General features: G+C 41.1%; 1 protein-coding gene across 1 annotated transcript in view; it reads left to right on the forward strand.

The window, feature by feature from the left end:
- LOC118236738 (cGMP-dependent 3',5'-cyclic phosphodiesterase-like) overlaps positions 1–14,080 on the forward strand; it is a 69,574-nt gene continuing 55,494 nt past the window's right edge. Inside the window, exon 1 of the mRNA XM_035435337.1 lies at positions 1–561. Coding sequence (XP_035291228.1) covers positions 494–561 — 68 coding nt within the window. The 5' untranslated portion in view covers positions 1–493. The remainder of the gene's footprint in view (positions 562–14,080) is intronic.

Genomic DNA, 14,080 nt, shown 5'->3' on the forward strand with positions numbered 1-14,080 from the left:
GATAAGTACATACAATTAAATTATTTCTTTCTTTCAACAAATATGTATGTATTTGCCACATATTTATTTACTATTGCATTAATAAAATGAGTGGCGTGTAAATGTTCACACCCGGCATAGGCTACTGGCGGGTAGTCCAGGCGGCGGGGAGTCTGTAGCTAGCGGCTCCAGTTATTGTAGGCTCTCCATCGATCGGGCGTCCAGCCGAGTCCCTTGAGGTTTACAAGGCTTTCACATACTCGTATCTGTCCGCGTGCTTTAGAGATGCTGCATTAGGCTTCGTTACAGCATCACGTCCAATCCACTCCAAGCATCATAAGCGAAGGAGAGAACAGTTGAAACAAGCGCACACCCACTCACTAAAAAACATCCGCGCTCTGCCTCTTCTGCCACTGTCAAATCTCGGAGACCCGGTGTTGGTTCGAAGTTGGAGCTTCGTTTTATTGAGTACAAACAGAACTCTTGGAAACGCTTCTGACAGACATCATGTGAGATGGGCCAGGCGTGCGGACACTCGCTGCTGTGCCGTAGCCAGCAGTACCGACCAGCAGCATCAGAGATGTAAGTGAGCTTTCGTCTGCTAAGGGTGGTGGGATGAACGAAAATTATAGCTACACTAACCAGCAGGTGGTGAGGGAGGACCAAAACAAAACCGTGATGAATACCTATATTCTAAACACGTAAAACTCGAGCACGGTTGGATATTTATTTTGAATAAATTAAGGTAAAAAGATAAGTATCACGACACTAACCATTGCCACATTATGCCTAGTTTTGATGAAGACTGTTCAGAAGTACTGTCGTAGCCTAATAGTATTTATAATGTTAACGAACATCATGCTACGTTGATAGCGTGCCCATGAGGTGTAGGGCATACCATTGCCAAGTCACCTGGACAACTTCCAACAACAGTGCGCAAGTGGCGGCGTTTTATCACATTGTAACTGTTAAGATTTCAAATAATGTAGCATAGGTTATGCGGCATGATGGCTCAGGGAGAGAGCGATTCTGTGTTAGTGTGTGTGTGTGTGTGTGTGGGGGGGGGGGGGGGGGGGGGGGGGGGCATTCGACTCTGAATCTGTTGCTGATAAAATTAAAGTAATAGATTTGTTGTATACTTTTCTGTGAATGTTACACTTCACTGTCACGTTGTTGTGATAAGTGGCTGGAGTCACATGCTCTCTGCTCGCCTCAGTTTATTTGCAGCACCTGGTCAAGTGCATTAGCATGTGTTCCATATTTAATCTAGACTTTTCCCATTGCAGTTTTATGGCAGCTGTTTTATATCAAATCAGTATTTTTGAATATTAACAGACACAATGGAGAAAAGTGCCTGGTTTTATCGCTGGCTTTTCTCACACAGAATTAAAATGTGAAAAGACAGGCTGTCCGCCTCACCCAGGGAAACTCATTACCAGGGTTGACACATTTTAAGTGAGCTTGTACTGCCCGTCTAATGAACACTGGCCAGCATCCCTGTCCCTTGAATCACTGGCCTGGCAGAATCACTGCTAATTGGCTGAGCAGCACTCTCAGAGGAGCCACTGTCTCAGTAAACCCTCAGCACCAGAAGACCCCCTCTCTTTGGAGGAACATGGGCTCCCAGGCTACACTGGGCATTTCTAATTTGGCGTGCTTGTATGCATTAAGTCCATGTATGCTGTCCCCATACATTTTCCCTGTGCGAAGTGCCATATTTACATTGTCCCTGATCTGGGAGGAGGGAATATTCTTTATGTTGTGGGCTGTTGTGATCCAGTGCAGAGATGCAATGCAGTGTGACTGCACAGACTAGTCTACGGTCCAGAGTTTACATTCTGTCGCTTAAAGCTGACATGAAGCAGCACAAAGTACCTGGGTACAGGATTTGGAATGTGTCGTTACTGATTCCCAGAGTCTGAGCCAAACACCGGAGGTACGGGTGACAGCCACAAGTGATTGGCAGCTAATCTTCTAAAGCTCTTTGTATGTGCCATGGCAGTCCCCTGAGCTGCTCCTGGAATGGAGCTGTGGTGTTGTTGTCTAAAATGACAATTTGTTCTCAGAGTGGCAGTCAGACCAGCTGCGTTTCTGCTCGCCGTTTGCCAGGGAAACCAGAAATTGCATATCGGCCATCTCAGAGAAACAGGTGGTCTTCTGTGGCTTGTTGTTAAAGTTGGGCAGTTTTCTGAGCTAATGAGAAGGGGCAGCGGTCAGTGGCTGGGAATGGGACATAAGTCACACTAACGTGCTCACTGTTGCAGGATATGAGGGTGACATACAACCCACATCCCAGCCAGACCTTTCTGTTCTGGGGACCTCTGGGCAGCTCACCCACCCTCCCTCTTGTTTGTTCTGGCCTCCCAGTGGTTGAATGTGCTTCCCATGGTGATCAGGATCAGCAGAAACCCCACCTGATACTCCACCTCTTCAGACTACACGTGGCCCCCCTGAACCTCTTTAGCTGCTATCCGTGGTCTTTCCTTTTCCTGGTCCAAGTCCCTTCCCTCCTCATTGTCAAGCAGAATAGTAGATTGTTTTCCCTGTTGATGCAGGCAGCTACCTTGCTTCAAGTTGAGGCAATTGTGTTAATTTTATCACAGAGCCTGCATGCCCTTTGCATTGTGTGCGTGTGCCTATGCGCGTGCATGTGTATGTGTGCCTGAAAGCTCCTCACTCCTTTTATATTACTTTAAAAAAATGTCATCATGATATCATTTATAAATGGAAATGGATATTAGTGTGTGTCTCAGAATGTCTGAAGTGTGTAACCATGACAATGAGATCCAGGGCTGCTGGCAACAGGTGTCTTTGTTCAGGAAAAAATATTTTAGCTGGTTATCTGTGCAGTGAGGTGATATTAGAATCTTTCTCATAATATTTATGTTCAGCTAGTGACTTTAAAGAGTATATCAGAGATGTGGACTCTATTGTAAAGGTAAGCATAGACAAAGCAGGATGGGTTACTGGTTGTTGGATGCCTGGAGAGTTTGTGGGATCAATTTGTTATCAGCGAGAACAGTGACCTTTTGGGCCATCAGCACTGATCAAGTTCACTTAAATTCAGTTCAACTTTATTGTCATTGTACATTGCACAGGTACAAGTACAATGAAAAATGGGCTTGTGATCTCCCAAGTACAGTGCCCTGACTCAGGGCTTGCAACAAATGAGAGAGTCCACACACAAATGAAAGGTGAAAAATGTATTTATTAAACTAAGCATAACAACTCATAAATAAATATGGGAGTGTTGGGCATCAGTGGTGTAAAGCGTGTGTGGATGAGTGAAATATGGGTTGTAGAATTAAAGGAAAATAACACAAAAGCAAACTAATCTAAAGTGAAGGCCATGTGGAAGGCATCCTGGCTGCTCAGCTGCTCAGCAAACAAGGAAGTGTTTACAGCTTTGATAGCTCTGACACTCTGCTTTTACTTTGACCCACACATGCATCTACCCGTACATTCATGCAAGTACAGTATTATCACATAATAGCTCAGCTTTGGGATTAATGCTAGTCAAAAAATAGAAAGAGAAAAAAGAACATATAATGTTGGTTTTCACACTTTCAGCAAATCTGTACTAAACCTGTCGATCTGCTGATTTAGATGATCATTTATTCCACTTTTATTGATAATATAAATTAAATTGCAAATATGAAATACATTTATATTATTTCCCCATGAGAACCTCAAACAATTAATCATAACTCCAGATTGATTTGTCACAACCTAATACGTGCTTTAATCATTAAATAAATTCTGTCTAATCCTTCCAAATGCATAGCTCATGTCCTTTAATTTAGCTGGAGTCCTTTGTTCCAGCGGAACATTAGACAGATAGATGCAATTTAAGCGGGATGAAAGATATCTGAATGCATTATCTTTAGGAACATTTAGAGAACAGTAGGCTACACATCGGTTGGGATGGTAGTGCCTCTGTAATCTCTGGAGAGAGTCACACTGCTGACAAGTCTACTTAAAAACACCAGTGGAAAAACACAGAAATCCATCTGACAACACAACAGGAAAATTCTGGGAAATAGAATGTGTCTGATGCTCCGGGGTGGGCTGTGTTAAGCAGCCTGGGATGGTATGGTGTCGGTGCAGCGTGTCTAGTGCTCTAATAGGTGTGTGGTGTTAGGGAACTGTGTTTACTGTAATTTCTCAGCAATATGTGGTGTTTGGGCTCTGTGTTTACTGTAATTTCCCTGGGGTGTGTGGTGTTAGGGCATTGTGTTTACTGTAATTATTCAGGAATGTGTGGTGTTTGGGCACTCCATTTACTGTAATTTTGCAGAGGTGCGGTGTTAGGGCATACCACTTACTGTAATTTTACAGGGATGTGATGTTAGGGAACTGTGTTTACTGTAATTTTACAGGGGTGTGGTGTTATGGCACTCCATTTACTGTAATTTTACAGGGGTGTGGTGTTAGGGCATTGTGTTTACTGTAATTATTCAGGAATGTGTGGTGTTTGGGCACTCCATTTACTGTAATTTTACAGAGATGCGATGTTAGGGCATACCATTTACTGTAATTTTACAGGGGTGTGATGTTAGGGAACTGTGTTCACTGTAATTTTACAGGGGTGTGGTGTTATGGCACTCCATTTACTGTAATTTTACAGAGGTGCGGTGTTAGGGCATACCATTTACTGTAATTTTACAGGGGTGTGGTGTTAGGGCACTGTGTTCACTGTAATTTTACAGGGGTGTGGTGTTAGGGAACTGTGTTCACTGTAATTTTACATGGGTGTGGTGTTAGGGAACTGTGTTCACTGTAATTTTACCGGGGTGTGGTGTTAGGGCACTGTGTTCACTGTAATTTTACAGGGGTGTGGTGTTAGGGCTCAGTGTTCACTGTAATTTTACAGGGGTGTGGTGTTAGGGCTCTGTGTTCACTGTAATTTTACAGGGGTGTGGTGTTAGGGCATTGTGTTTACTGTAATTTCATGGGGGTGTGTAGTGTTAGGGCATTGTGTTTACTGTAATGTCATGGGGGCGAGTGTTGTTAGGGCGCTGTGTTCACTGTAATTTTACAGGGGTGTGGTGTTAGGGAACTGTGTTCACTGTAATTTTACAGGGGTGTGGTGTTAGGGCACTGTGTTCACTGTAATTTTACAGGGGTGTGGTGTTAGGGCTCTGTGTTCACTGTAATTTTACAGGGGTGTGGTGTTAGGGCTCTGTGTTCACTGTAATTTTACAGGGGTGTGGTGTTAGGGCTCTGTGTTCACTGTAATTTTACAGGGGTGTGGTGTTAGGGCTCTGTGTTCACTGTAATTTTACAGGGGTGTGGTGTTAGGGCACTGTGTTTACTGTAATTTTACAGGGGTGTGGTGTTAGGGCTCTGTGTTCACTGTAATTTCATGGGGGCGTGTGTTGTTAGGGCTCTGTGTTCACTGTAATTTTACAGGGGTGTGGTGTTAGGGCTCTGTGTTCACTGTAATTTCATGGGGGCGTGTGGTGTTAGGGCTCTGTGTTCACTGTAATTTTACAGGGGTGTGGTGTTAGGGCATTGTGTTTACTGTAATTTCATGGGGGTGTGTGGTGTTAGGGCATTGTGTTTACTGTAATGTCATGGGGGCGAGTGTTGTTAGGGCTCTGAGTTCACTGTAATTTTACAGGGGTGTGGTGTCAGGGCACTGTGTTCATTGTGCGTTCTTACTCCCCCATACAAATGGCATAGCTGTTATGTAATAACTAGTATGGAAGAGGGTTATTTCTGTCAATCCTTCATGAATTAATTTTCTTATATGTTTTTGTCTAGGCTGTAAGAGTGAAATGTTTTTCAAATTTGAATCCGTTTTCAGTATCAAACACTACTAGCTAACACTGCTAAATTGCCATTTGGGGCTCAAATGCTCGTGTTTTACATATGGTATCATTGTTTTTGTTCTTATTTTGCCCTGATCTTCATTTTTTCTGCATGTACTACATTTTACCCTCTCTTTTGAAATTATATTGTAGCTCTAATGGGGCTAAATGCTCCTTGCTCCATAAAATCCAAATCTAATATCCTTTTTATTTGGCCACCCAGTCGGTGTGGGAGATGACATTTAGCGCCCTTGATAATAAATTAACATTTACATTTGCTCAAAATGTAATTAGATCCCTCTTCAATAATTTCCATGAATGAATATGTCTTGGGCGGCACAGTGTTAGATACTAAATAACTTAGAAAGGCCAATTTTTGCAATGTGATCATGCACACACACCCACACACACACACACACACACACAAACATGAATAAATAGACAATGCTTCATCCCATGTCTAGGTAAAAGCAGAAGGTTCCAGAACATCACCGAGGGAACCCCTCCACATAGTTATATAAAGCCTACCCATTTATTCTCACCACCTCTAATTGGCCCAATAATAATTATGATGAGTCATAAGTGTAGGAGATGCTTTTGTTTAGTTTTTTCCAATACCATATTCACATATGCCAGCTGGGAGTTATCAGGTGTCATTTAGATTGAAACCATTGTATCTTCATATGCACTGTCTGCAATAGCTGTGGGGATGAAATCAGTGGCATTTTATTTATGGTAAAATCCTGCTGATTTTCTTCTTTGCAGTATAATAATCAGTTAAGTACAGCCTGTCAGCCCTTCCCATCATGCTCTGCCTGCAGGGAGCTGGGTGACACTGTTCCATGTTGAAAAGCCCATGAGCAAAAGTAAATTGCAGCTCTTTTTCTGAATCAGATCAGCTAAAATTTGTTGAGGTTATAATAACTAAGAAATTAGTTCAGCCTCTGTCAAATACAATGCGACACTAATGCAAAATAAACAGAAAGCATGCCAGCCCTAGACAGGATTATTCAGCTGTTCATTTTTTTCAGCTGGTTCCATTTATTAGCATCATGGCGCCCGGCAGAGCAACGATAAGAAATCCCCCACAAACATAACCAGTGAGGACCCAACTCTCCCAGATTGATTAAACCAATTCTACAGCGAATTTGAAGCCCACACCCACAACAATCCTCTCTGCTACCCCTTCCTCACACCCTTCATCCTCCAACCCCAACAAGTGAGGACTATTTTCAAGAAAGTGGACTGAAGAAAAAGACCCGGGTAACCTCTCGTCCTCTGTTCTAAGCATGTGTGACATATTAATTCATATATTTAACACCGCCCTTATTCAATGCAGGGTCCTACAATGCTTCAAAGACCCCACAATATTACCGATTGCCGAATCATCCTGGCAGCATCACGCATGCCCAGACCATTGCATGAACACCACGCAATGGGTCTTACTTTAGTGTGGTCGGTCTTAATCTGAAAACACCATTCCACTTGGGATAACAGTAAAAGAGAGGAATATGCCTAGGAATTTATCCACAATCCCTGGGAACAGGAGAAAAGTTACATTTGGCCAATTTGCAGTGTATGTCTATGCTTTCTTTCTGCAACTGTCCTTTTTCTGCCTCCGATCAAATTACAGCACTTTGTTTTATTCAATTTCCTTTGTCCTCCATCAGATTATAAACAGAGATATTACAAGCAAACTGAAATTCTGGGGCTTGTTTCATGAAAGTTGCGAAGTGCAAGCTGAGATCTGTGAGTTGTGATAGATTTATTCTGTCCTTTTTGGAGTGTTTCGCATAGAAATCACAATTGCCTTTTCATTTCTTTTCTCTTTTTACCTTGCAATGAGTAAACAATAAAAATTTGTATTACAAAATTTTTAAAAAAGAAAATCTAAATTGGAAGCCATGAACACATGTCTCAAGTGCATTTATGTAGGCAACCAGTTAATGGGCTATTGTTCTCATCGGACTGCCTCATTTTGGTTTTGTACTGTACTTTTGCTGTAGTGCGCAGCATTGTAGTGATCCTCTGCTCTACGTGGACTGGCTTCAAGAGGTATCCGAGGGGTGGAAAGGGTAGGGTAGGACTGTAGGACAGAAGTTGCAATGTCTACGACGTCTTCCTCAGAGTCAAAAAAGGTATGTCATAGATGTCAAAACGTATGTCCTACCCTACTCTACCCTACCCTGCTGGCTTGAAGTGTGTTGGGCATCTTCTTTCATTACGCAAAAGAGAAAAATATGCCCAAAGTAAACTTTTTCTGAACTAAATCTCTGCATCGGCTAATTAAAGTATTTTCCAGAAGTAAACGGTTTTAAAGTAATTAAAGTATACCACTTTAGGATACAAATGTTATAATAAATGGCATAGCGTGAATACTGGTAAATTGGGACACTTTCTGAAAATTTGCCTTTGAGAAATAATTTATACGGCATCTCATTATTCATTCGAAGCCAGCCATTCCAACCATTCCAAATACCTCAAGATATCCTCTACACTATACAAAAGAAAAAAGAAAGAAATATCAAACACAGGCAACATGACCCTGCTTCGAACTCAAAGTGTCCCGACTCCAAATTTTGACATCCAGTAATGGCAAACTGAGACACATAACCTATTATTTTTTTTTAAATTCACAAAATGAAAAAAGTGTCAGTGTATAAATTACATGAATTAAAAAAATAACAAATTCAACATTTCATATTTAATCGATTACTACAGCATCACCAAGTGTTCAATCTGCACCATTATTTAAAGGATCAAAGAGTTCAGCCACCAAAACAAGCCTACCAAGTTTGGGCATTCTGGACCATTCCAGATCATCATTATCTGAGGTAAAGGAGGAGAAAAACTAAAGAATCCTAACAAAGCAACAACAACAACAATAATAATAATAATAATAATAATAAAATTGAAACACCATCTGTGCTTTTAAGTCTCTAGGTATAGAGAGTATTTCTAATAGAACTGTGTAAGAGGTGCTCCTGCTATAGTCACTGCTTCTTCTATCACAGTTGTGCTATTTTATTGTGTCACAGTCTCCACGACCATACAAGCCTCTTCATGAGGTCTGCACTGCTTTTACAGGGGTAATTTAACACCTGGAGAACAAGTCACTGGGGCGAATAAATGACTTCATTCCTACGAGGAGATTGTTTTGGAGTAAATTGGTTCTCACAGTCTGCTGTTAGCAAAAGCCAGATCAAGCAGAAGACTGAAAACAAAATGATAAATAACCATGGTAACAGATCAGAATGGACTGCACATCATTTGAAAGGGTCGTAGTGATAAATGAAGTGGTAGTGTCAAAGGGAAAGAAAAAAGTGAAACAAAGAAATAATCAAAATTGAAGTGTGGAAAGGACTCTCCAGACTTTCCTGCAACATCTTTGCATTTTTTAATTTAACCAGAAAGATATTCGACTAAAAAAAGACGCCTCCTTTCTTGAATCAATTAACACACATTCACCCACCATCAATATGAGCGCCAGTCTAAACCAAGCATTTAGCAGGCCAGCTGTTATGACAACAAGCCCATAACAGGCTGCTAGTCTGTATTGCGAAATAGCCCTATGGAAGTATCCCTTTCTGAGTAATGGGAGTTTGTTCATGCAGCTTATATTTAAATGCTGTTTTGAATCAGTAATGTGGGTAAGCTATTGCGTGAATGTGTGAAAGAGCTGCACACTATTATTCTCCTGGTGTAGCAAAGTTAAGCTGTTCTTTAAAATGTGACGATAATGTAAATACTTGCATAAATACTCAAATCTCAAAGCGTTGTCCTAAAAAGAGTATTAAGAGAGTTTCTGTGGTGTTTCAATGCACTAATTTTCTGCGTACATTACAGTATCTTCAATTTATTTCTTCTCTTTGTAAAAGCTTCCATAATTCCTTTTGTTCACATTATGTGCTTCTGTAGCAGGAATAATTATTTGCCAGAAATAGTTTCATTGTTTCAATTTTGAATACATCTAATAATTAAACAATTAAGATATTTATTGAAGGGTTACAGTGGCAGAATTGTGGGGATCATATAGCCAGTGCTGAAGGATTTACACATTGTAAGGGGGTCATTTTACAGAAATAGTGGTATTTGGAATTGTAATATGTCTTGAAATGTGTTTTTTATACTCAAAACTGAGAGTAAAATATTAATTAAACTTTTAAATATTAATTAGCCTTCTAACTTAAATCCAGACAAATGGCAGTTTACTGCATTGAAATAATTTTTAGACATTCACTCAAGGAATGCTTGCACCATCCTTTTTGTCACTGGTGTACCCTACAGAACATTAAAGTCTTTTCAGAATTCTATTTCTCAGTTAAATCTGCACAGACAGGAAAAAACAGGGTAGATTAATACCGCAGAATCCACTTAATTGCATATCGGATTATCGCATAATTTGGGTATTTGCATAGAATAGCAAAATCCCAAACCATTTCCTGTTCATTCCACTGTAAAGTGGTTGCATGTTTTCATAAACCATTAGTGCATATTTGTGATATTTTCATGGAATTATGTCCAATTACATTGCATAATGATCTGTAAATATTTGTTAAAAGTCAGCAGTTGTGGCATAAATAAACCAAAGATTGCTCTATAAAGACACAGAACAGCAAAAACTTCACAGAAAATCAGCAGAAAATCTCACCAATAGCAGATGCCTGAATGGCACACAAGGTCGTCAGCGCTCTGTCTTTTATGCAATTAAGCGGATTCTACTGTCACTCAGAGTGTGTCTGAGGTTTCACAAAAACTTGAAGGCAGTCAAAACTTTATAAACCTGAAGTGCAGTATTATACACCACACATTGTACCAATAAATTCACGGACAAAACCATTTATAATCGTTTTACAGTTTTTTTTATTTTTATTTCTCATGTTTTTCCTTTACGCAGCTTAGGCAGCTTGAAAAAGCACCTAGTATTGTCTGATTCCTAAGCTATTCATTTCCAAACTAGTAATGAAATATGAGGCATAGATCAGCGTACTCTGTGACACATTTGAGGAGGAAAAACCTGCAGAGAAGATGAAAATTTTCATAAACCCTGCAGGGATCATTTTCTGTAATTATTCCCATGTGTTGGTGTTTTGATTACACTGTGTGATGTATGGTAATGGTGATAAGACACTGGGCTGAGTTGAACTGTAATTATGTAATGGGGATGAGTGATTAGACTAAGCTGTAATTAGCTAACAGTGAAGAGATGTTGAAGCATATAGTGCTCATGTAACAGTGCTGAGATGTATCTGTATCTACAGAGATGATATGATGAATTGGATGGACAGTTGTTATGTCATGAGATGCAGTACAATAAGGGAATAATATGGGGCACAAGGAACTGCTGCATAGCTCCTGCTGAGACACCATTCCAGGGTGTGGATGGGCCTCATGATCTAGAATGGTATCCAGACTGTGCCAGGGTTGATTGTGCTTTGCAGTCCCGCAAAGTAGTGCACAGCTGGCTGCGGCGTTGCATTTCAGTCAGCAGTCAGCAAGTCTTATCACGTACCAACGACCCCCTCTGGCCCATGGGTTACCTACGGCCCACCTGCGCAAGCTGCACGTGAAGCGTCCTTCTCCAGCTCAGTGTCCTCCTCCAGCTCAGTGTCTATGCTAGCTCAGTTGGTGGAATGCCCAGTGAGAAGAAGAAGCAGCAGCAGCAGGCATTGTGTGTTTTACAGGGGAGCATCTCCTCAAATTGTCAGGGATTAAAAAAATGAGCTGGGTTGCAGTGGTCACTCTCTGTTAATTTTGGCTGGCTTGTGCAAGCAGGGAGTGATAAGAGGGAGAGCCTTGATGTCGAAGTTGCATCCACATTAATCTCAATGAATATCGCTTGATTCAATTGTGAGTTGTGTGTCTGAAATAGAATAATACAAAAATGGGGGCCACTGAACTGCAGTGAATGCAAAGGGTTGATGTTTTGCGGAATGTTTCTGACATGATTTAGGCTCGTGTGACTGATTCTCTCTACGGGAATGGGGGATAAATTAAATAAATTGTGAGATGTGTGTGTGTTGACATTCCATTTTTGTTCTGCCATTTGATATGCCTCTCCTCCAATCAGTGCTGTCTCTTCTGTAATGCCCTGTGGACCGTCGGGTGTAGAATTATCTCTGGTGTGCCGGTGGGCAGCTGCGGTACAGTACAGGTCTCAGCTGCTGTGCTCCTGCTGTTATGTGCTCAAAGGGGAGAATGGAAACTATGAGAGGCACCGTAAGAGTAGTGTGTTCTGATGCTCTCATTCAGAAGCCCTATATTTGTCAGAGAAATATGTTGAATTATCATCATAGAATCAATCAGGATATATCTGAATCAAGGACGTGGGAACTAGATTAGGATCATATAGGCTGTATATTTCTTGCTCAGAAGTAGAGTTGACTGAGGTGCATTCTGGGTGGACACAATTTAGTTTTAATTCAGTCAGGATTTCACAGTGGGCCACGAGAGCCACTTTGTGTCTTATTACTCATAAGACCATGCATGTGTGCTTCCTCAGACCTCTGGCATGTTTGGTACTCCTACTATATATAAAGTGCAGGATTAAATTGGGGGAAGCAAGACAGCATTTTTAACATGTAAGGTCAGCCTTTTTTTGTCCCTGTGCGCTCCCTGTGCTTTTCAAGCTGTCGGGCCCCGGGGGCTTACCCTGTTTAATGGGTGAAAAGTGGAGCGGCTCAATGCCCTGCTGTCGGCCTAGATCACTGAGTCAGCACAGAAAGCTTATTTACAGTCCAGCAATAAAGCGCTCGAGTGTGAGCTTGCTCAATCCACTTGAAAATGACACCATCTCTTCAACTGAGACAGGCTATGTTTGCATGAAGGGCAAACAAAGATAAATATGAGATATAGAAAGGCTGAGCACGAGTGGGAGATACTTCTGTTTTCCAGTAGTGTCACATTAAAAGGAAAAAAGCTAGAGGAAGGTGGATTATAATGCAGATTTTGGAAACAGGGAACTGAAATGCATTCTTTTAAATTTCATCTTGAATTTGTTGCATGGCTAATATTATGGATGACACAGTAATTTACAGAGAGAGCGAGAGACTCCAGTGCAATTCAACAAAGCCTTCATCAGGGAGTCACTCCATGCTGAGGACTTTGCCAGAACAGAATGTCAAAGTTTTAACTTTTTTTCATAATTTACTTGAACTTCAATTATTATTATTATTATTATTATAAATACATCAGTGCATGGAATTAAAGAAAAATAAGGTCATGGATTTTTATGGCATTATGGGATAAAATGGCAGTTGAAAAACAGTAAAAATGGCTATTCAAATTTGGCTTGAAATACTGGAATCCATAATGGAACCTATTGCCCTGTATAGCAGTGAAGCGTGCGGTCCACTTACAGAGCTAAATTTGAAAATATGTATTGACAGGGCGTAGGTTCACTGAGCACAGCATGGCCATTGAGACCACCTGATGCAAGAAGACTGTTGTCAGCCAGAGTCTGAGACAGAATATATATGGACAGAACTATGTTTCAAAAATAATGCAGATTTTTAAGTGTTTGCTTTAATTTTACTTATTTGTGATTTTTAATCCCCTATGAGAATTGCAACCGTAATCAGACATTCTGGGATATCAGAAAGCTTGCTTAAGCCCTGGTGCTGTCAGTTATAGTATGTTGAAATATCTGAACCACTGGAAGGTTCAGTGGTTTTCAGTGTTGGGGATGGGGAACAAATTACTTGAGTACAGTGACCCAGTGGCAAATGGAGGGCAAGTGCAGAACCTTTGTTTCTCTGTGTGAAAAGAGATTGATTTTGCTGGAGAGGATGCTGTGGGACACACAGGGAAAAAAACACAATTGACTCTATTTTCCGGGCGGAGCATGGCGTGTTGTGAGCTGTCGCATTGGCAAAGTGATAATTTCGCCATGGAATTTCATGCGGCTGAGCCGTTTGGTAGTTTCGTGGCTAGCCGTGTACCGAAGTAGGAGGAGAGTAGCTTCCGGGGTGTGTGTCAGTCAAAATCGCGCAGCGCTTTGCAGTTTTAGTGCAGCTCATTGCAATTTTTATTTTGGTCTAGTCGACGACTGGCACCCCCACCCCCTGCCTGCAGAGACCAGGTCTACAGCACAAAAATCGTAGCGCAGTGTAGGGTGGATTGCTAATTTTGGGCGTTTCCCTTGCAATGTGCTCATGATCATAGCCTATTCAAAAGCCAGTCAATGGGTTTTGTGGATCATATGCTGTCAAATTTATATCAAATTTGGCAATTTGATATAAATCCCAGAAGCAGGGAAAATGCATACTTATGCATTTTATACTTATGCA

Source organism: Anguilla anguilla, chromosome 9 (genome assembly GCF_013347855.1).
Source record: "Anguilla anguilla isolate fAngAng1 chromosome 9, fAngAng1.pri, whole genome shotgun sequence".
Lineage (NCBI taxonomy): Eukaryota > Metazoa > Chordata > Actinopteri > Anguilliformes > Anguillidae > Anguilla > Anguilla anguilla.